The following is a 24855-nucleotide window of genomic DNA, read 5'->3' as shown; positions in this document are numbered from 1 at the left end:
TATCAGATTCCATCTGGGGATCAAATTACACTACTGACTACTGGGGGACGGGACGGGACAGTAAGACAGACTTACAGTGGACGCTCGGGTTGCGAACGTGATCCGTGCAGGAGGCACAGTCGCAACCCGCAGCATCCGCAACCTGCAGCACCGCGTCTGCTCACGTGCATGTCACGATTCGGTGCTTCTGCGGAAAGCGCGATTTAGTGTTTCTGAACATGCGCGAGCACTGAAACCCGGAAGTAACCTGTTCCAGTACTTCCGGGTTCGGCGCGGTGTGCAACCCGAAAACGCGCAAGCTGAAGCGTCTGTAACCCGAGGTATGACTGTACTTACATCTTAATTGCTAATTTCTCTCACATGTCAAAATTGTCACCACTTTGTAACTGTGAATTCAGGTTCAAATTCGTACACTCTATATAGAGCACACCTGGATATTCTAGTAAATTTGACAAGCTTGATAACCACGTTTTTTTCCACACAAGCATATTAAGGTTTCACATCAAGTTGTGATTTTGACACTTTTGCTACCTCCAGTTATCTAGACCAGGGGTGGCTAACTTCTTTTAATGCAAATACCACATCTGGGGGGGGGGTGATCCCAGTGATGGGCATGGTCACACCTCTCTTTCACACACCCACACCCCTTCATCTGGTCCCCTTCCTGTTCAAATGATTGACTTGATGACCACACAAGGGGAAATATGTAGGGTACTGGGCTGGGTACAGAGCTTTAACTCTCTGGCCACGCCAGGCTTCTCTCTCCCTTTTCTGCCCTACTGGATTCTACTTTGCAGGATGAGGCTGGTGGCAATTGTGGATGTCAGATGTATAACCAAGTCATGCTATTCAATCTGTGCCACTATGGCTATCTGCTTTGTGTATCATTACGACATGGTTCTAATAATCCTCTAAAATCACTGGTTGTAAATATTTAATAACAAAAGTTTTAGATAAAAAATCTAGCTACATTCCCTAAACCAATTATTCGGATGATTACAATGGTGATTCTGCCACTTAAGATCAGGTTTTCAAGTCCCACTCAGTTTAAGTGAAGAAAATAGAATAAGTCAAAACAGAACGGAAAAAGTGTGAAACATGTTCTTATATTTCACAAAATTTTATTTGTGACTATACTGTTAGATACTTTTTAGACCCTTCAATACAAATGAAATTTCTTAAATTCAAGCTCATAATTGTGTTCCTCAAAACAGCTGCTTTTACTTTTTCATTATTGAAGACTATGCATTGTACCAGTTAGAGAACATATGCTGAAGTAAAACCCAGCATTCAGGGCAATTTTGGCAAGACTGTTAACTGTTTTACTAATGAACATCAACATATGTACTACAAATATATAGCAGACGCAATGATACAAAACAGATCAGCTGTTCACTTCTCAACCAATACACATGGGTTTTCCTCAACATCTGGACAACCATTTCTTAACCCAAATGAAACGTAGCATTTATGCTAATGACTGCACATATATAAGCGGACACACACAAGCATACTCACTACATAATTCCCAGGTGACGCAGAAGAGTATGGTATCTGAAAAAGAAAAGAAAAGAAAACTGAGCTTTATTCCCTTTGAGATATAATTCTTTTATTTTTTAAAATGCTTCATTTTGAAATTTAAAAAGTTTCTATTTTTATTTTGAACAAGTCAGCAGATCACTGCTAAAAAAATACCAGTGATCAAGTGATATATAAATGCCAAATAAATAAATAAATAAATAAATAAATGCCACCTTACTACTGCCATTTGAACATTTTATTATGGTTTTTCCATGCAGCAATTGTTGTCAGAAAGCATTTTGTGGTTTTAAATGTTCTGTATAAATCAGCAGAATTAAGAATGGAAGAATCTTTGTTAAACAAAACAGCTGAGTTCATACTATGAGGAGTAGCAACTTATTTTATATCACCTTTCTATAAAAAAACAACAAAGGCAGCTAACAAAATAAAAAACCACCACCAAACAATTAAGATATCAAAACATAATAAACTTAACACAGCAGCACAACAGGCTATTTTTAAAGTAGATTATAAGGAATGGGTAAAAAGGTAATCCAACTGCCTTGTCACCAAAAGCCACCTGAAACAGAAATAGAAAAGCTAAATGCAAGGAAGATGAAAATAGACCTACAACAGGTACTGAATTCAGCTTATGAAAAGGCCCTTGGATGTGTATCTTCAGGGAGCAGAATGATATAGATAGTATTCCTGAGCCAGAAGGTATGTTGATAAAGTTATGAACAACTTAGCAGTAAGTTTTGCTTTTTTCAAAAGGCATAAAACAGGATTACAAATTCCAGTACATTTTGATATATACTTACAGAATTGGCATTTGTAGGGTTTGGCCAAGGTCTACCACCTCCCGGACCCCTAAAATATAAAAGTTCACAAGATAATTTGAGCTGCAGGAGAGGTAAGAGGAAGGTGAAATACAATTCTGAGAGTGGAAGTCTTTTTGTGCAGTGTTGGATCCTGCTCTTAATATAGAGGCCAGTAGCATCCTCTAGTCTAATAAAGACTTCCCCAGAAATATAATATAGACACAACCTTACACCATCTAATTGAAAGATAGACAAAGAATATTTTAGGGGGGGGGAAAGGGGGGGGGGAGGAAATTTAATGCTACAGTTTCCGGACAGTTAGAGGATTCTAAAACAACCTAATCTAATACCATCCACCACTTGCTTTTGCATCCTTTGCCACTCCTGTGTTGTTGGAAGTCCTTCAGCTTTCTCCCAATGGAAGTTTAGAGTGTTTGAGGACCAGGGCATTCACAGGGAAACCAAAATGCTTGTTTACAAAGCTATTGTAAAGGTAAAGGTACCCCTGCCCGTACGGGCCAGTCTTGACAGACTCTAGGGTTGTGCGCCCATCTCACTCAAGAGGCCGGGGGCCAGCGCTGTCCGGAGACACTTCCGGGTCACGTGGCCAGCGTGACATCGCTGCTCTGGCGAGCCAGAGCCGCACACGGAAACGCCGTTTACCTTCCCGCTAGTAAGCGGTCCCTATTTATCTACTTGCACCCGAGAGTGCTTTCGAACTGCTAGGTTGGCAGGCGCTGGGACCGAACAACGGGAGCGCACCCCGCCGCGGGGATTCGAACCGCCGACCTTTCGATCGGCAAGCCCTAGGCGCTGAGGCTTTTACCCACAGCGCCATCCGCGTCCCTTACAAAGCTATTGTACTATGCACCAACTTTACTGTATGTTTGTGAAACATGGACCACTTATAAATGCCATCTCCAACTCCCCAAAAGATTCCAACAACAGTGTCTCCAAAAAAAAATTATATATCACTTGGGAAGACAGGCAAACTATTGTCAGTGTACTGGAAGAAGCAAGGATCACTAGTGTCGAAGCAATGATTCATCAGCATCAACTTACTGGACTGGTCATGTTGTTTGGATGCCTGATCACTGGGCAACAATTTTTTACTTTTTGAATGTTGTCTAGATTTCTACAACTGATTTAGGGTATTTTTGCACTGCTGAATCAGGAAATGGCATCCGTTTCTCTCCATCAGGTCAGGTTTACTGTAAACTGAATGGTGGGCATTGATAAAGGTAAGTACACGTAAATTGCATGTTGCTTCACCATTTTTCAAACTTCAGGGCTTGAACTTCCATTTCTTGGAACTCCTGGAATGCTCAGCAGCAGGGAGGTCTCTCTTCAGAGTCCAACAGTAGTCAGCCATCATGACTGCATCCCAGCGACCCTGATACTGGTCTCCATCTCTTTCATGTCCTGATGGAATCTCTCACCCTGCTCGTCACTCATTGAACCCAGGTTCTCAGGAAACCAGTCCATATGTGAAAATAGGTAGTGCATCTTGACGCTCATGTTGCACCCCAGGTTTCTGAAAGCAGTCAGCATGTTGTTGACAAGTTCTACGTAGTTTCTGGCCTTATTGTTGCCAAGAAAGTTCTTCATTACCAGAACAAATGCCTTCCACACTTCCAGTTACACTTCGTTCATTGAGTTTCTGAACTCTGGATCTCTGATGAACTGAAGGATCTGAGGACCGTCAAAGATGCCAACTTTCAACTTCTCCATGGTCAATCCTGGAAAAGCCTGGCACAAGTAAGTGAAGCAGTCCCCATCCTTGTCCAGAGCCTTGGTGAACTGCTTGATTAAGCCAAGCTTGATGTGCAGTGGTGGGAAGAGTATTCTGTCTCTGTCCACCAGAGGGTCGTTGATGACGTTCCTTTCTTTGCAAGGCACCAATTCCTCCCGCACAGGCCAGTCCTTCTTCGTGTAATGCTGAGCACGGTCCCTACTATCCCACATGCACAGAAAACATGGGTACTTGGTGAAGCCAAACTGTTGTCCCAACAAAAAGTTCACCATCTTCAGGTCAACACAAATAAACCACTTATGCTGATCATAACCAATTTTCTCCAGCACATACTTCACCGCTTCATAGTTCTCCTTCAGTGTACTCGAGTGAGCCAGGGGTATAGAGGCAAACTGGTTGCCGTTGTGTAGCAGAACACATTTCAGTGATCGCTTGCTGCTGTCAATGAACAGTCTCCAATCTTTGGGTACATACTGTGGCACTCCAAGCCCCATTACCTTAGTTTTGATCCCCCAACTTTATGCTTTGCCGCACCAATTTATGGAAGATTTCGAGGTTTTATGACTTCAAACTGATCCCTTTTCGACATAATCACCCAGAACTATCAGACCTGAATACTTCTTGTCATTAAAATAATCATTTCCAATCAAAACAATTATTCGACTTAGCATTTTACCCCCACCAACTTCTTCTAAAACGCTCCACACAAGCATACATGTGAACAAAAACGTAAAAAAAATGGCATGTGGCCATAGCTCAAAAACTTGACCTGACTGAGCAAAACCAATGTGATTTTTGGATTCAGCACATCAGATTCGTCCTAAATCAACTGAAAAAACGCAGACAACAAATTTGTTGTTGACCAGTGAATTATCGTCCAAAGCAACTACTCTATTGCCAACTTAATAGAAAGCGTAATGCCGGTGGACAACAAAACAGGTTAAAGACACTCTCAAGACAAATCTAAAAAAAAGTAGTAAAAACACTGACAACTGGGAAACACTGGCCTGCAAGTGCTCCAATTGGAGAATAGCCTCTACCCAAGGTGTAATGGACTTTGAAGAAGCACAAACTCAGGACAAAAGGGAGAAATGAGCTAAGAGGAAGGCACCTTTGGCAAATCCTCACTGTGATCAACTCCTACCCGGAAACTTATGTCTCCGCTGTGCAGAAGATGTGCGGATCCAGAATTGGCCTCCACAGTCACCTACAGACACACTGTTAAGACCATATTCATGGAAAACAATCTTACTTAGCTACAAGTGATCACCAAAGAAGAATAAGCTGTTTCTGGTAACTAATGAGCAAGTAACTATATGTCTGACAGGTAGCATATTATTACAATGTTACTGTCTTGCTTCCTTTATTTGACATATTTAACTTACTAACATAACAGACACTTCTAAAGTAAATGCATAACTATTTACATCTTTAATTCCATTTACTTCCAGAAACATGTAATACTGACAGACACCAATTGCCCCATCTTTACCACACCGCTAACATTCTGCATATCTAATGCCTTCCTTTCCTTATCCATACTAGGGTGTAGTACCATTGGCACAAACATCATGAAGATACAGGTTGCTTTCAGTTATTGTTCTTCTGTTGTAATCTACAAGCAGAACTGCAATTGACTTTCAATATAGTCAAGATCTCCTGCTATGTTTTATCCATAGTAGAGAACATGACATATCTGCTGTGAGAGGGGCCACCAGAAGTTCAGCACACATTCATGATAAGCCTTGTGATGGATGTCAATTTGACTCTGGTTTATTTTTTAAAGGTTGATCTTTTAATTACATGTTCTAAGGTTTAATGTAAAACAAGATTGTCCCTTTTTGGAAATGTTTTAGCGGCATTTTTCTTTTTACTTACATATTCATTCCAGGCATTCCGGGGCCACCTAAAGCATTCAGTGGGGGTCTCATTGCACCTCCATAGTTCTGCAATGATAACCAAGGGTCAGACTACCACAAAACAAAAAAACAAAACCAAAGAGGAGGGGGGAAAGAAAGGACAGCAGGTTAATGACTTCCCTACACATCTGATTATTGGATAGGCCAGGGCCATTCATTTTCAGAATTTGAGTTGCTTGACTAAAAACAATTATTATTTCTACACTCTCCCTAATTTTAATAAAACTATTTAGCATTTCCTAAGAGTCTTATTATCTTAACAATGGAAGGATATGGGGCACATTTACAAATGTTAATTGATTCATGGAGATTGTAACATTTATGATAGATAACACAATTGTCTGTGAGGGACAGATTTAATATCCATTTCACAAAAGTTGACTTTGTATTCCACAGACATTTTGAGGGATTCAAATGGATATTTTTTTTAAGTAAACTGCCTATTTAGTGTTAGTATTTAACATTAGAAGTATATACTTATACTGAATAAGATGACTGCTAAGTTTACTTAATAAGCAATCTATAGCAAAGAGCAGGGGAATTATTCAGAAGGCACGAAAAATGTACTGAAATGCCTATGAACAGCCCATTGCTATGTTCAGGACAAAACGAAAATGTGCTCTCCACCTAGCTCTTAGGCTGTCACATATAGCAATTGATTCTGGAAACTGCGCTATTTACCTGGTGTGTGTGTGTGTGTGTGTGTGTGTTAAATAGCACATGGGTGATATCCAATATTTCCTCATTGTCTCCCTCACCCCAGTGCACCTCCCCCCAAATTTGTTTCGTAAGATCCTTCAACCCTTTGAAGCTGATGTGCTGGGATGTGTGTGGGCTGCAGAGAGAAGGAGAGGAGATGAAAGTCCTGTTGCACAAGCAGAAGTCACCAGCGGACAGGAATAACTGGGTATCACCCAATGTACGTAGCTGTAACATGACCATCTTAGACTGTGTGTATTCTCAGCTATAAGAAATGTACTATTCAAAGAGAAAGCATGTCAATCTGTTGTGAGAAGGGAAGTCAGGCTTGAGTTCTTAAAAGTGGCCAATGCTATTTACTTTGTAAGTGTACTCATATAACACTTTCTAATTATAACAAAAATTAAAACAAAGAGCCCTAGATGAGTCTAGTCAACAAACCCATGTTGTAGGACATGTGCTCCAGACATGCCGATGTATAACAACATGCTTCTGGAGCTATGTCATATTTTATTGAAGTCTTCCAGAAATAGAAGTCATCAAAATAAATGCACACATAGTAAAAGGTAAAGGGACCCCTGACCATTAGGTCCAGTCGTGACCGACTCTGGGGTTGCGGCGCTCATCTCGCTTTATTGGCCGAGGTAGCTGGTGTACAGCTTCCGGGTCATGTGGCCAGCAGGACTAATCCGCTTCTGGCAAACCAGAGCAGCACATGGAAATGCCGTTTACCTTCCCGCCGGAACGGTACCTATTTATCTACTTGCACTTTGACGTGCTTTCGAACTGCTAGGTTGGCAGGAGCAGGGACCAAGCAACGGGAGCTCATCGTGTTGCAGGGATCTGAACCACCAACCTTCTGATCGGCAAGTCCTAGGCTCTGTGGTTTAACCCACAGTGCCACCCGCGTCCCAATGCACACATACTGACATATAAAAAACTGTCTCTTTTTAAAACTTTCACCAAAAGCTTGACTGATTTTCATGCTATTCAGTTCAAATTTCTCTGATTAAGAATCTGAGGATTCACACTAGTTTCCACCTTGTGAAACTAAGATGTTTATTGAATACTGAAGCTAAAATAACTAAATCAGTTTCTATGCCAAAACTGTTGTAGGAAAGGATTTGGATATTATTGATTCTGTGAAAGTATACAATTTCTGTGAAAGTATACAATTTTGCCAAATGGTTTAAAAATATTTAAAAAGGAAAAACTGAGTAAGTCTTGCTTGAATGATTTGGTATTATTAGGGACATATGAAGAGATTTACAGTGGAACCTCGGTTTTCGAATGTAATCTGTTCCGGAAGACAGTTCAACTTCCGAAACGTTAGAAAACTGAGGCACAAAGAGCGGCCTACCAATTCAATAGAGAAAATGGTAAAAAACAACAGATACATGAAGCGGAAACTGTTCGACTTCTGAGGCGCGTTTGATAACGGAAGCATTTACTTCCGGATTTTGGCATTCAAAAACCAAAGTTTTTGGCAATGGAGATGTCCAAAAACCAAGGTACCACTGTATTTGGATAGGTTCAACAGACGGTGAATGGCCATCAATTAGAAAGTTTAATTAATTTTTCTTTCTTTCATGTTTTCTGTCTTTTAAAAATGATATTTTGCATTTCTCCAAGAAATAGCTAATGTAGCTATTAAACAAATGAGAAATACCAAAGGCTTTATTCTGAATGCAATTTCAGTTAAGTGGAAGAAAAATGAATGTTGCAACAAATTGCACATTTTTAAAACTACAGTCAGTGAACACAGTTATGCCAAACAAACTATGGTTATGCCACTATTTTCCCCAGGCATTTAATACTCAGAAATATGCTGCTTCTATACCTGATGATTCATGGAATTAATAGGTAAATGAATCATCCATGTGTAGAATAATTTCTAAGTACAGGACGGTGAGAACAAACAAACAAACAAGCAGAAAATGTGATCTTCTTCATGATCTATTTTTAAGCTTCCAGACGCCACTGTTGGAAGCAGAAAGCTGAGCTAGGTGGATTTTGGTCTAACCAAGCAAGGAATGGTTTCAGGGATGTAGCATAGGTGTTCTGTGGGAAGTCATGCCTTTACACATAGCAACTACAAATAGTTGCATTATAAATTCCACATGAAAAGTGGGAATTTTGATATACATGGCCATGTGAACTGCAACACAAGCAATATACCTGAGGTCCTAAGGGAACCATTCCTCTCGGAGGAGTCATTCTCTGCATTGGCCCACCCATATTTGGATGTCCTGGAAAAGACATGTATTAGGGTACAACCTTTAGTTCAATAATCAGGCTAGCTGATTAAAATGTCTTTATATTCAGAGGCACATTCGTAAATCAGATTTCCCCCCACCAACAAATTGTTAATCATGGTTAATGCAAATATTTATCATACACACACTCATATGGCAGGCACCATCGTAGATTATTGTTCTTTCTTTAACACAGAGGCAGAGTCTCTTCTAAGATGGTGCTTGCCACAACAGTGGTTGCATTCGCTAAAAATAAAAAAAGCATTTTCTTCAGAACTTTAGCTGAACTCATATGCGGACTTAATAAAGCATTCAGCCCCAACAACCAGTTCACTGTAGACAAGTCATGGAATGAACCTCCACTTTTATGTTTAGACAAAAAAGGAGGCTGGAAGTAATAATGGAACTATATAATTTTAAAACAACTAATACAATTTGCTAAGCATTCTTTAACTGACAGTGCTAAATAATATATAACTACATTACATATTTCAATTATTCAAAAGGAAAACAGCTAGGAACTCGGGGTAGCTGCTGAATATAGTGCAAGATTCTGGGCAGAATGCAATAGCTTCTTGGGTAATCCTAAGCAACGGTGACTTAGGAAAAGGAAATGCTATGATGGGTAAGATATTTGAATCATCAGAGACCTTTAGGTAAAAAAATACTTATTTATCCCCATCAATTCTGACCTCAATATGAAGAATGTCATTATTTATACTGCGAAAGTAAAATGATTTAAACTCCAGAAGAACAGCATAGAAGCTGTTCCCTTTGCTTTAAGAACAGCATAGAAGCTGTTCCCTTTGCTTTAAGAGATGATGAACTACAAAGGTTTTTCCCTTGTATCCTATGCCACAGGACATCCATGAGAAGAACAACAGAACCATCCCACCTGCAGTGCCACAACTGTGTTCATTTTTGCCTGTCACTCCGATCGCTTAACATTCTAAGAAGTGAAAGTCAGATTTCTGAACCAACATGCTGTTATCTACTGATGATGCAGATTACCTTGTTGCCGTGTTGGATCCATTCCACTAGGCAATAATGGCTGACTTCCTGGGACACCTCCAAGTGCCTATAAATAAAAACACCAACATTTAAAAGTTCAATTATATATGAACAGAGAGAGGCTTATTTTTTTTTTTAAAAAAATGCAATGTGTTTCAAATGCCAAGCAATATTAAATATAAAAGCAGTAATTTAATATTATTAAAATATTAAAACAGTACTTTATTGAGTTAGGTTTTTAAGATAAGCTACCACTGACTTTCCTTACATTTTCACAAACTACAATGATTTCCAGTTCCAAACAAGTCTATCATTTTGATTGTATTTAACTTTGTTCACCCAGTTATTAGATGCCTTTTGTTAACCAAAAATTGCTGGAAACCTCAATAGGAACACTGCATAAATTCCATTGATTTCAATGGAATATTGGTTGAATGACTACATGAAAATTAAGCACGCATTTAACCATGCTAATTTTGGTCAAGTTTTATAACATGAAATAACACAATCAGTGCTGTAACCGTGCCTTATATTAAGCAGTGCTTTTTAGAATCCTGACATAAAATGAAAAAATCCACCCACAGGATTGACTGAGCAGACTTCTGAGTGCTCTTCCAGATGAGGCTTTTTGCTGTGCACTCGATCTATAAAGTGAAATTTTCAGAGGGTCCAATTCGTAAACTGCTGTCATTCTTTAAATGGAGGCTGTCTTTGTCTTGCCTCAAATAAAAAATGCAATCCCCCCCCAAAAAAAAATTGTCCGGGGGCGGAGCGGTAAAGCACAGTGTGTGTGATGCCTTCATTTGCCCACCATGGCCGAAGGCTGCGAAGAAAGTTAGTATCACATTAAACAACATTGGTTCTTCACTTCTGCAGTTATTTTTTCTTTTCTTGTTCTGTTTTGCTGCTACAGACTGATAAAAGTTCAAGAGACAAAACTCCTCAGACTCTTGACCTAGACTTCTGGGAATCAAGAGGCTGATATGGTGCATTTCCAATAAAATTTGATTTGCATTGTCAAATGCCTGTATAATGTATGGAGTTTGTTGAAATTATTGTTCTCAAAAAGAAAGTATGCAGAGTTTTGACTTTTCTGGTTGCCCCTTGCAAGAGAATGATGCAATAATGAATTATTATTCATTAATAAAAGGACTGTTACCTGATTGGGTATCCTTAAAGGTGGCCTTGGGCCTCCTGGGTATCGGGGGGACATGAAAGGCTGCAAAAGAAAATAACTACATTAAGAACACAGATAAAGCCATTTTAAATTAAATCTTAGAAAAACTTTGATACTAATTTCACAACCAACAAGAACGTTAAATTATTTGAGCAGTGACAGATGTTACTATACTTCTTAACTGACATTTATTGATTCCTGTAATCTGGGACTATCAACATTCTGGGGCCACTAAGCGTCACCACTTCTGTTCTCAGAAAAGCAAGACCTACAACCCAGTTCTTGTAGAGCTGAAAGAAAACAGTGCCTACACTCATAGGAATCCTGTAATGCAAGTTAGGAATGTAGGAACAGTCCCTTTATACATACAGTGGTGCCTCGCAAGACGAAAAGAATCCGTTCTGCGAGTCTTTTCGTCTTGCGGTATTTTCGTCCATTGGCGGATTAGCACTATTAGTGCTATTGGCACTTTAAGGGCTAAAAACGGCTTTTTAAGGCTTAAGGGATTAGCGGTTTTGCTGCTAAAATGCTTTTAGCAGCTTAGCACTTCAGAAAAAGGGGTTTTGGAGCGAACCCCCCCCCCCGGAAATTTGCATCAATTTTCGTCTTGCGAAGCAAGCCCATACGGAAAATTTGTCTTGCGAAGCGCCTCTGCAAATGGAAAACCCTTTCGTCTTGCGGGTTTTCCGTCTTGCGAGGCATTCGTCTTGCGGGGCACCACTGTACTGTCTTAGCACTTTTCTGGGCCACATAACTGTAAGCAGGGCTGGGGATGAGGTTAAGACACAGCTTACCAAGAGCATATAAAAGGACTGTGTCTAAGCTTTAGCAAAGTCAGGCCAGGAGCTTTCCTGAGCTTGTTCAGAGGCTTAGACTGTTCCTCATGGCCTTAAAAACCAAACTTGGGGTGATTCTGTACAGTTCTGCTTGAGTTATGATTAATGTCAAGAACTTGGATGAGAAGCCTTTGAATTTGAATTTTCATGCAGCTTGCTTTACTGTTTAACAAAAGGTTCTCCCTTATCAAATACCCACATTTTGACATAAAAACTTAAAATATTTTGGTTTAGCTCTACTTGCAATTGAAAGAACAATTTCTTGACTTTTGTCTTGTCTATAAAAACTGTGAGTCTAGTACCTATATCTGCATCTTTGATAATGTTCCAGTTTCAGGGATTCACATTATAATTGTAACTAGACAGAATATTATTCTCTGGAACTTTGTTTACATGACACATAGAGAAGAGAATTAAAATAAAGATTACGATCTAGACAAAGTTTACAAACCCAATATATTGACAATACAAATAGAAACTTGTAAATATTCATATAATATAAAAAACTGAGCTCTGTAACTGAGTCACTGATACAACTTGCAAGACCCAGATAGATCTTCATTTCCAAACTCTTACATTAATACAGCAGATGTTTGCTGCTAGGTTACTACGGTGCTAAATTCAATTATTTAAACTGCTCATTAACTGCATGCTAAACCCAAACAGCCTCTCTGCTAACTTGCAATGGAATCTCATTTTGTAGGCAGCTAGATATAGAGGTTTTAGGCCAGTATACTGCCTTTTGGATCAAAATAATTATAAAGAAGAGGTGTTTAGTTGAAGGAATAATCAAGAATAACCCATATATCACTTGAACACATGCTATTTATATGGAATGCCCTTGGTTGACTGCTGTTTTCCTAAACAGCTGCCAACCTCTAAGCAAGAACTTTAAACAGTAAGACATATAATCTAAAATGTTTTCTGAACATTACATAGGTCAAAATTATGTAACGTTACACACAACACGCAGAAATACTACCTGATATCAAAATACTAAGAGATACCGATGAAAAAGGAAAATAGCCTTATTGCTGAACTTGATTTGTACTTGATTTAAATTATTACTGGTGTACCACAATGCCTGTAAGTCTAGTTGTAGTTAGACAACACAGAACTCTGAATTGTGTAGCTTGTGAAATGCCATGATCTATTAAATGATGGATACAGATCTCATAGCTCCCAAATCCCCCCTCCCCAAATTTTGGAAATGTTTACACCGCAAAGTAGGCACTATTTTGAAATACTCATTTGCTTAGTTCCCAATGGCCCCACATAAGAAGCCTACGCTTTTCCCTCAGAATAAGAAACCACAACTAAAGATCACTGGTATGTGCTCAAGAACTGAAAAAACAAAGCCAGGTTCTAGGCCTATTTGAAAGAAAGTAAACGGTGCCATAAGAATAAATTAGTATATGAAAACATTCCAAATGATTTTCCAACATTTTGGCATCAAAGGGTTTGGCAAGCTTAACGAACAATAGTTGAAACCATCAATTTCCAAACTATTATGACGTTTGTGTCAATCAAATAATGGTTTAAAATAGTCAAAACATATGAAAAACGCTACATTCAGGAATTTCAGAAAACCAGATAAGTAGTAAGAATTCACATGTGTGAATACTATTGCGGAAAATTTGCTGGCCCACATTGTATGCCAAAACTGCTGTTACGAAGTACATGGGTATTGGGAAAATAACTAAGCGGACAGACAGACGAACAATACCACACAATTTATTAAGTAGATGGTGAGATTTATGGGGAAAGGGGGCAGCGGGTAGGAAAAGTGTGGTTCAAAATACGAACCACTTTAGGTGGACAAGAGAAAAGTTAAATGATAAATCTGAAATGAGCAAACTATCGTTGTAATGGCAGTTGCAAGGAAAGTGTTTCACATGGGTGCTTTTGTATACCCTCCTACCTGACCATGAGGTCCCATCGTGGGATTGCTGGGGTTGTGAGTGGGGGGCTGTGCATGGGGTGAAGGCTGTGAACCTGCAGGTCCCTATGGATTAATAAAATTGGGGGGAAAGATTAGAAACATTCTTTTCCTAGGCTATTTATCCCATTTTATGCCTTATTTAATTTTTTTTTTTTTTATTTTCCCCCAATTTCATTCCAAACGTCCAACACTTTTCAGGATGGAACATGACCTGAATCTGGGTGGCAGTTCCATCCAGGGTCTCAACATGCTACTTGCTCCAGTGCAGCATACAAGCACCATTTTGAGTACTTTAGAAATTGTGATGAAAAATATTAGCCCACTAAAAACCATTTAGCAGGACCACGCATATCAGATGCCCATTAACAGTGTAATTGCACATGCAGTCTTGCACTAGGAAAGACTTGTACCAGTGATTGGGCTAGAACAAACTACAGGAGACAAAACAATTTGGAATACTTCCACTGTAGAAATTGAACAGTGATGCTAGATGCAAAAATATAGAATTTCACTGGCTGAAGGCAAAAACGTTTGTTTACTTATCAAATCTACTGTATGTGCTTCATAACAGAGAAAAAAGTTTAATCCAAGCATGTGAAATGTCAGTAAGATGTGGGATGGGGAGGAAGATTATTATTATTTTAATCTGAACACTTGTTTTGTTAATTTAGGTACCTGTAAATTACCCTTAACCAACTTAATACAGTGAAGAATTTAAACCAATTTGCCATACCGTGCATAATAAATAAAAAAGTTTTATAAAAACTATTAGCTTCATTTTGAAGTTCAAGTGTTACCCCTGCAAAAAAGCAATACAAAAAGAACTGCAACGGTACCAACCTCATTTTTTTTACTCAAATATCCCATGGGATGAACTAACATCTATATGAAGTCTTGTTGCAAAACACAATGTTATTCTATCTCTCTCTCTCTCTCTCTCTCACACACACACACACACACAGACCCCACCACTACCACCACAAAACATTTAGGACCAGAACCTATAGAAAACAGAAAACAGTTTCCTATATTTAAAAACTGACTTTCAGGTAGTGTTTTGGCAGAAGCAACAGAGCTTTGGGAGGCTGACATACAAACCCAAGATTAGTAAAACAATAACAGGCAGCAGGAAGTTTCAAATGTCACAAGTGCAATAAAGCTGCCTACAAGAGGACTCTGAAAACTGTGAGCAAAGAAGGAGGACACACAGCTCCACACAAATGAATCCTAGGATTGTAGAGTTGGAAGGGACCACCAGGGTCATCTAGTCCAACCCCCTCCAATGCAGGAATCTTTAACCTAAAGTGGGGCTCAAACCATGCCCCTGAGATTAACAGTCTCATGCTCTACTGACTGAGCTATTTGTGTGGGGGAAATACTTGTACATTTTCCACGATAGATTAGCTTAAAGGAACGGAAGTAGAAGGATAAGGACTACATCTCATCAGTGCTGGCCAGATGTGAGAAAAAGCAGGGTGAGCACTCAATCTGTAAGGCTTGTACTCCTCTGATAGTACTAACTCTACAGCAGGGATTGAACGTTTTCTAGTATAACATATATGGGCTTTTAGCTCACTCATTAACAATAAGAAATTGGTTTTACTTATGACACTCTTCTTCAAAACACATGGCTGCAGCAGGGGGCCACGAAAAATTAATTCCAAGATTTTATTATAGGGTGCAAATTTGCTTTAACAATTCTGTGAACACTACTACAAGGGAGGAGAATGTCTTCTTTGGTGTGGATTTTTGGAAAATATGCTCTTCTCAATTTTTTGACTGATGATGGTTCAAGAAATTGTGAAAACGTGATTCCAAAAATAAAATTGAACAGGATGTTAGATATTACAGACACTGACAGTGTGGATGTCATCTTCTTCGCTAATGTTACTGCTAAAGCAGGGGTCATAAGAAATAAGTAAAAATAAATTATATCTAATTACCAAAAAAAGCAATTTTTTTACTATGTTATGATGATAGTAAAATAGTAAATTGTGATTGCTGCCTTGGGTATCTTAGTAACAGAAGGTAAAGCAAAAATGCTGTAGTAAATTGCAGTGGCTAGGAACAGAGAGGAGGAAAAGGTTTAAATCAAAGCCAAGAGATCAAACAATGCAAGAGATACCTGTGAGTGTGCAGGTCACAACCATACTGACAGGACTTCAATTGCATTACACCATCATTTGTGCTCTGAATAGTACTGAGACATACCTACAGCTATCTTTTACACTGCTTTATTTTTTCAGCTTACTTGGTCCTGGCACTAGCAGTCAGTCAGGCTGGGCACAGTCCAATGGCCCCTCACTGGCCCACCATGATGCCATTTACCTCTTTCCCCCAATGCTTTTTCTAGTAATGGGCAGCTGTTCCACTTCTGAACAAGAGCCTAGCTTGCCTCCCATCCATGGTGACTGTCTGCCATGTTAAACAACATGCCAAAGTAGGCTAAGTAATTTGCAAAGTATAAAAACTAAGACACACCTACCATTAAAATATATGTATTCTTAATTAAAATACACAATAAAACAGTGTGATTAAAACACAGCAGGACTCAGATTGAGAAACCAAGGGAATGCCTATGTAAAGAGGTGAGTCTTAATGCCCTGGGCTACAGACCAATGAAATCTATAGGAATCTACAGGCTGGGACATTGCATAATCAGTAACTTAAGATGGCAGGTGGCAACCACAGAAAGGAGCATAGCTTAGATCCTGTCAAAAGTGCCACCTTCCATCCACTGCTAAAACATGGCAGGCAACAGAGTGGTGCTACTACCGCCACAAAAGCAGTGGAGGCAGAGAAAGCATATAGAGGCTGGGCTCTATCCTGTGCTTGGGTAAGAGGGAACTGTCAACCCCACAGCAACTGCCCCTTCCCCAAGAAATCTGGTCCTAGCCCTAAACGTAATTTGTAAGAATATTTTTCTTCTTCTCTCTACCCAGTTTGCAGTGCCAAAAATGCGTACCATTTGTATATTACACAGTAGTCTCTAATCCAAACAAAAAGTATGTACAAAAGAACATAGAGCACTCCTGTGGCAACAGACTTTCCTGCTAATAAGAATGTCACATGAACATTCTGGAAGGAGCACACAATGTTCACATCAAGGAGCGAACCACTGCTTATGCAAGATGGCTCTGGATTAGGTACATTATATAAACATGTTTTTAGTTTTTCTGAAGTTATTTCCATGAAATCGGTGTATTCTGTTCTTTTACACTAGATGTCTCTTGAGTGTTTGAGAACTGGCTAGCCTATGTTGAAAAGGTACAATATATTATAACAACACGGATCACACTAGCGACTGCAAAATAGAAAGTCCATGAGTAATCCCATAACCAGCAGGACCACTTCTATGACAAAGCTGGTTTCAGAATATGTCTTTGTTCCTAAATTCTGAAACTAGAAAACTGAACTCCTGTGGTTCTTGTTACTAAAACCTTAAAAGGAAATTGTACATAAGAAGCTGCATTTATATACTGATGCTTAAATTAATAGTTTATGTATCATAACAGGATTCCTTTACTAGGAAATATCCAACAGGAATACAATGCAAATCCACAAAAACATTTATGCTTTGCTTCTAAACTAGAAAATTATATTATATACATTTGCCCAATTTAAATAATTATCTGTTTTGAAAGCAAGCTAAAATTGATGCAACTACATTCGCTAAAGAACTTTCTAAGTAAAACAATGGAGCATAGAACAGCAGGTTAAGGCCAACTTAAACACCACCAGCACCACTTATCCTCCATAAGCTTCAGAAAATCAGCCTGCTATCGATACAAGTCTTTACTTTATTCAATTATACTGATAAATGAAGTAGAACTGATCTGCTTGAATTTTGTACAAGCCAAAGAAGGACCACCACTTGTGCACATGGGTCTGCCCCCAACACTGACACCAGTGGGGACATCCCCTAACACTAGAGCTATTTTTGTGTTATTCAGAAATTTGGCTTAGTTAATATTGTATTTTATATCTGCACACATGTACGGCACTTCATTAAAAAGCACCTCTAATAGACAGTGAGCTTGTCTGCACATCATGGTAAATTATTAGTTGGCATCCGTCTGTCTTGGAGACAATGGAAGAGCGCACCTTTGAAGGTGAAGTGTGAAGGAAAGTGTGAAATGAGAAAGTGGCCGTGGTTCCAGCGGCACATAATAATCTGTTATGCATTGTAACAAGTTCGTGTACAGCGGGGAACTAATAAATGGCTCATTTGAGTGTTGGCCTATATTTTTATGTACTGTTAACTTTGGAACACAGCAGGATGAATGAATAAAACAATCTAGGAATTTATTAGTTTGTGTTTCCTAAGGGGTAGTAAACCTAAAAGAGAATGTAGCTTCAAAAAAGTGGCAAACATGGATGAATTCACTATGAATTGAATTATCCTACAATCACTTTGCAATTTTTCTCCCATATGCCTTTGCTGGCCATGAAAGGTCTGGCAATCCACTACTGTCCATATACATAGCTCGTTTTAAAGGAATCCAGCTCTGCCACAATATATATTCAGAAGAAAATAAAGACAACTCTTTCTTACAACAAGACTATTCAGAAGTACTTCTTCCCAAAATATTCCCAACATGCTTTTTATGAATTTCAGGTCTTCTCACACTAACTCATACAACAAACAAATGCAAAACCCAAAAGTCTCCTAAGACTGGCCTGTGAATCAAGTTACAAAGCACTTGTATAATTTGTCTGCCTCAGACACAATAATCATGACAAAATATATTTGTATGCCATGTTTTAACCCATACCACACAAATACTTGGTGAACTTCTTCATGTCATCTCCCTGTCTAAAAAGTATAAATCTCCATATAATTTTACTCATAATGGTTCAAACACCACCTTCCCATTCTCCACAGGGCAGAACACAACACCTGGGATTCATACCACTGATTATTTCAATTGTCAAAGAGAATGAGTCAAAACTGGATTATCAGAGACATGCTGATTAATGCAAAGGTGAAACAAGTGTCTTTCCAGATGATAAAAAGAATTGTTTCAGGAAAATGATATCCTGCCTTCAAGTAATCTGCTCGTTTAAAAATAAATTTTAAAAAATTCAATAAACCCCCGCGAATGGGAACAGCAGCATTTGGAAACTGTATAATGTTAGTTTGTCTCCTGCAATAATTGGGTTCCATAACTTCAGGACACTTCATTCTGTCACCAAAATGAGGAGACAATCACAATATGTTTTCACAAGCTTTCCAGAACTTCCCAGGTACGGAGCTGAAGAAAAGAACTCTGGTCACTGAGACAAATGCGGATGCAAGGGTCTCGATGCGTGAACCACATAGAAAATACCAGGAACCTATCCTTCGCTGACTCTGAAGAGGACAGCATTCAAGAGAGACAAATATATCTTTTCTGAAATAATTCCACATTCTATATGTAAGTTTCAAAAGCTATTAATATCATTAGCACAAGGTAACTTACAATACATACAACTTTAAGATCCTTTGTAGACTAGCATCTGAAGAAAAGCTAATCATTTTAAAGCCACTCATTAATATTTAAGATTATTTTATTAATATATTCTATTCAACCCATTTTAATCAGAAAGAAAATTGAACTGGTAATAAGTCTTGCATTTTGTAATTTGTATCAACAACAATGTAGCAATAGGGCTATTGTAACTTACTGTACTCAATATGCCATAGAAAAATAGAAAATCTCACATTGATTTTATGGTGTTTTGAAATCCTTCCTTAACATGTAATTGTATCTTACATACACTATGACTATAAACTAGATAAACTACACTTCAATCCCAATACCAACCAACCGTTAAGTGAAAATGCAGGGAATACAGTAGCCACTAGATGGCAAGATAATCTTATATACTTCATATACTCATTTCCACAAGCTTTTACATAAGAACAGCATATAAAATGTGACTTTGAAACTAGCCATCAACAAATTTTCTCATCAATGTACTATCATATAAGAATGGCACTGGTAACAACACCTGATAATTCGGCAATTTTAAATTCTGTTAATATGACCCATAATACACCAAGAAACTGTCCACATAACAAAGCAATCATGCAGTTATTACTGTGTTCACATTTCTTATATGTTCTAGCTATCACACCAACATTAATTTTCATCAGTCACTAGCAGAAGTTTAGCCACTGGTTATTTGCCTCTGAGTATCTGAGAAAATTTTTCTCTCAGAGCTTCAAGAGTTAACATCCTTACAGCATCTCCCTGGTGAGTTAAATATGAACTGTGTTCTATTCTCTGCATGACTTGACTTGGGGAAGGAGGGGTGGAAATCTATGTGCTGGCTCCGGAGCACCACAGGCAGTGTTCAGCTCATGTACAGGAGCTTTTCAATTCTCCCTTCTAGTAGCAGCCCCCTGTACTTCCAAAATGCACCCCCAGGTTGAGGCACCACAGAAGGCAGAAGAACTGCCACCAGATAAAATATTGCCTTCTCCCCTATCCATTTTCTAGTCATGCATCACTGAGGGTTGGGCCAAATAAAGATAGGTCAAGAGTTTGAGGCTCAGGTACTGCAATAAGCATTACTAGCAAACAACATGAACAATAGTAATTGCATATACAAATATGACTGCTCTAACACCAGATTTGGACTAATGCTTGGAAGGCAGACACTGTCCAGCAGCAGACACATCTGGGAGCAAATGAAATCTATTTAAACCCAGTCCTAATCACTAACAGGCAAATTTTCTAAAATAGAAAGCTATCGGCCTTTTCAATATTCTGTTTTAAAGTGGCTAATATATATATAGATATATATATAGAGAGAGAGAGAGAGATAATTATTATTTAAAAAGTGGCTAAAATCTGATTCTCGGAAATCTTTAGAAGGAATGCACAACTGGCTATTACATGGGAGTATTTTCTATTCATTTTTATTCATTCATTCCCATTCCACTCTTCATCTATTCACGATCCCAGAGAGAGACAACATAAAATAACAACAACATTGTGCTATCTTCTTAAAAGGGCAGACATACTATCCATTAACCTCCAGCCGGCTAAATTGTATCAAACCCCTGTAAAAGACCATGGAAAGAGGTATGTTCCACGGCCTCTAAAAAGTAAATAATGTGGGTATCAGTTGCACCCCAGAAGGCAGGGTAAGGATATTCTACAATTGGGGTGCTACCACATCGGAGTGATATGTTTGTGTCATCATACCATGTGCTTCACCTAGTGGTGCCAATTTGCCATCTTTCGGTTTCATTAATTGTAACTATTTCCTTTCTACCTAGTACTGCTCAGAACCAAGTGGTGTTCCTCATCAATATTGCAGTATCACGGGTATTTTCAAGAGTTCTTTTTGAGAAAGTCCTTTGTTTAAAGGAAATTCCTCAAATGGCAAGGAGTTGACAATTTTGCTCAGCAGTGAGGAGCCGTTGCCCCTGCTGCTGCTGCTGCTGCCTCCAATGTCGCTGTGACTAGCAATGACTTCTATTAATAACATTATGTGTTATTACGTAACCAATAAAGTTCTGTACTGGAAGCATTGTGGCATTGCCTCCTGACACATGACGAGGTTATATCACTACCTGTTGTAAGCATAAGCAAATCCACATGTACCAAGAGAGCAAATCGGGAGACATGCACACACCGTGCAATGAGGCACAATTCCACTGAAGTCATTTCAAACACCAATTTCAAAAGGAACTTTTGCCACCCCCGAAGTCAAATAATGGACATGGGTTTTGAAATTGAGATAAATAGCTGGATGAGTAGTTTTTGTTTAGCCCAGTTCTGCCTCATTTCTATTTGTTTCTCTTTTTAAAAAAAATCTGTACAGAGCAATCCTACTCAGAAATAAAATCCATTGTGTTAAATGGGGCTTACTCCTGACGGTGTTTGGAATTATAACCCAAAGCTATTGAATAACCCATGAAACAGGCCTTATACTGCTAAGCATATACAATGGGGTTAGTACAACTACAAGATTCCCTTCCACAGGTGAAATTTAAGCAGTTTGCACCATGTGGTGTGGAAGCTGCCAATATTCCTGGCCCCTGCCCTTCAGCACATACCTGTCAACATGAGGCTTGGAAGCACCAGGAAAGAACTAAATATAGAACCACTGGCTAGGGCAGCCATGTGGCAACATCACATACTGATTACACTTGATGCTCATTCACATATTACATATTAGCCACAACTGAAAGCTTCTATCTGTTTTGGTGGTGCCTGCTGTGAAGAATGATATTTAGATTCTGTACTGCATCCTATGGTCCAAAGTGTAGCATTTGCACATTGGCACAGGCTGCCCCTTATGGCAAAAATGGCAGAGGTACTAGAACAGGAAATGGCTTTTTTGTAGCAGCCACAGAAAACAAACATGGAAATCGGTTTCAGTATTTTTGCCCCAGCATGAATTCCCCACACATACTAGTTCACAACGTCCTAGACTCAAAGCCAACAGCACATATAGCAGGAGACTGCAATCCCTAATGCCTGAAAATGTTTCCTTCAATGATTCTTTTTCCCTCATGTGTTGAGCATCAGAACTATGAACTACTTGTGCAAGCTCAGCATCTCTAAAAATGATGGCCCCAGATGTCTCGCTTCTCCTGTGGCTCATTCCAGCTCATTTCTTCCTCTACTTTCCCCTCTCTTATAAATGCAGTGCAATGCAACACGAAGGTTCTCAATGGAACAGTCTCACTCCCTTTTTCCATGCGTTTATGCTCTTGTGTATTAAGGTGGCAGGGATCCTGCGCACAGGAAAAAATCTTCCTGCTACTGGTTGGTAAGAAGCAACCTTCTTGGTTATGTGATCTTTATGTGGGAGGGAAAAGGTAGATGAATGCTATCACTACTTTAAAGCCATCACTATGTGTGTGGCTGCTTGTTCTTTGCTACCTATATAGTTGTCATTATAGTCACATAGTCAGTCTTCAATAACTTCTTTCAGAAATAAACCTAGTATGTCTTACTATTCAAGAAAGTAAAGAACATGGAAATTGCAGTAAGTGGTTAGGAGAGTCTGTTAAGTGCCTAATACTTCAAGTTAGTAATAAAAAATAATAGCAATTAAGGATATGCAGTCTAAAAGTATTTGGCCAATTCTGTCCAACAGTTGGGTGTCATGATTCAAAGGTCACTTGTACAGCTCTGTATGCAAATATGCAAGCAATACACAAAGCAATGAGCACAGCTAGTTATGTGAAATAGGAATCCACATGCGGAATAGCTATTTTCTTTGCATATGTTTGTGGAAATTTCAAACTGCACTCAAAATTAGCTCTGTATGCAGAAACCTGATGAGAATGTGTGCCACAGAAACCTAAGATGCTGCCAAGATTTTTGCTATACACCTACAATTTAGGGCACAGTACAGACAGCACCGGTGAGACCTGTGCAAACTGAGAGGGAAGTTTAAAGAACATCCAACACTTCTGCAGCAACACATCACCAGGGAAGGTTGATAACTGTGAGCTAGCTGCCACTGCAAAAAGTTTGTCCACCTTCTTATCAAACTTCTAAGGAATCCTAGGGTTCCCTGGAATACATTTCTGAAAACTACTTTCTATTCCAAAAAAAACATGAGGTATTGCCTTTTGTCAGTCAGGGAGCTCACAATAATTTCCGTTTGTTTTTTTTTGTTTTTTTTTTTTTATTATTATTATTATTATTATTATTATTATTTACTTATACCCTGCCCATCTGGCTGGGTTTCCCCGGCCACTCTAGGCAGCTTCCAACAGGAGATTAAAAATACATTAAAATAAAATACATGGTGACATCTCCCCTTTAACTATGCTGGAAACATTGTTTTTGAACTAGCCTATTATTAAAATTGACTATCATAAGAGACCCATTGCACCTTCCTGATGACCGATACTTTACTCAGCTTTATATAGCCCATCTGTTCTTTTATGTACCTTTCAGTGCCACTGGCATCTACCAGTTTCTTCAAAGTTGGTATTTTCTGGTGAAAACTTTTTTTTTCTTTTGTTGTCTATTACAGTTTCCCCAAGCAGAATGAGTGCATAATTTTATAGTCTCAACTGTTATATCGATCAATATATTAAGGAAAGAAAAGTTAAACTTATTTAGACAATAGATCCCTGTAATATGGCAATGCCCCTTTAGATTAAGCTGTTTTCAGAAATTATCAGTGTCTTGAAACATGCAGATTATTTTTTTAATAATAATTTTTATTAGTTTTCAATTACAATCCAATAATAGTCTCAATATAACAATACCAATTTATAATACAATTATAAATACCAATCGTTCACATATCAAATTATATAATTTAGATAAAGTGGCCCCCCTCATGCTAGAACTGATGGCTTAATTATTTGCTTGATTTCTGCGTTCCAAAATCTTAATAATTTCCATTACATTCCAGTCAGAATAATAATCCCTTATATAACAACTGAGATATTAATAACTTCTACTCGTGTTGACATATTAAATGATTTATAAAACTACAAGTGAGGAACTCAAACTCAATCCTTGTTCTTCCTGTGTGTGGCAATTATTCTGTCCGTGGTGTTTCTTCCTGTCCTTGTAAGATGTTATGTCTTTCTTTCCCCCAGTTGTTGCTGTTATCCATCATGCCTTGGGCGGAGCTGATATCCCATTGTTGTTCCAGAAATTTCTCCATTGATCTGTCCTATGCTTCGTTGTTTTGCAACTTTAACAACAGCTGCAAAAATCACTCTGTCCCAATAAATAACCTGTTTTTACCATTTTCCCTCTCAGCCTGGGAAGAAGAGTGGTCTGTCAAACTGCAGATCACTCAGTACTGAACCTTATCAGTTCCTTGACAAGTTCACAGACTCCTTTCATCTTTCCTTCCAACTGAAGATATATAAGCAATTATACTACCAAATTCAATTCCAAGTCCTCTTAGTGTTATTCAGTTCACTCCATAAATAATAAAGGAT

The 24855-nt window shown here is 38.7% G+C and overlaps 1 protein-coding gene across 13 annotated transcripts in view; it reads right to left on the bottom strand.

The window, feature by feature from the left end:
• Nucleotides 1-24855, bottom strand: part of SSBP2 (single stranded DNA binding protein 2) — a 116370-nt gene that overhangs the window by 13551 nt on the left and 77964 nt on the right. For 6 of the 13 annotated variants that reach the window (XR_014503085.1, XR_014503086.1, XM_083404246.1 and 3 more), the window contains 6 exons: nucleotides 11139-11198; nucleotides 9980-10046; nucleotides 8892-8962; nucleotides 5974-6041; nucleotides 2343-2391; nucleotides 1519-1554 (listed from right to left, as the gene is read on the bottom strand). Coding sequence is in view for 11 of the 13 variants with exons in the window: in XM_083404246.1 (XP_083260372.1) it covers nucleotides 1519-1554; nucleotides 2343-2391; nucleotides 5974-6041; nucleotides 8892-8962; nucleotides 9980-10046; nucleotides 11139-11198 (351 nt within the window). In the remaining 2 variants the exon portion in view is untranslated. Of the gene's footprint in view, nucleotides 1-1518; nucleotides 1555-2342; nucleotides 2392-5973; nucleotides 6066-8891; nucleotides 8963-9979; nucleotides 10047-11138; nucleotides 11199-13913; nucleotides 13998-24855 lie in introns of all 13 variants that reach the window. The other 7 variants (XM_083404236.1, XM_083404239.1, XM_083404240.1 and 4 more) reach the window with 3 other exon arrangements.

This window comes from Podarcis tiliguerta, assembly GCF_965153285.1.
Source record: "Podarcis tiliguerta genome assembly, chromosome: 11".
In the NCBI taxonomy this organism is placed as follows: Eukaryota; Metazoa; Chordata; class Lepidosauria; order Squamata; family Lacertidae; genus Podarcis; species Podarcis tiliguerta.
This window is presented reverse-complemented; position numbering and strand designations above follow the sequence as displayed.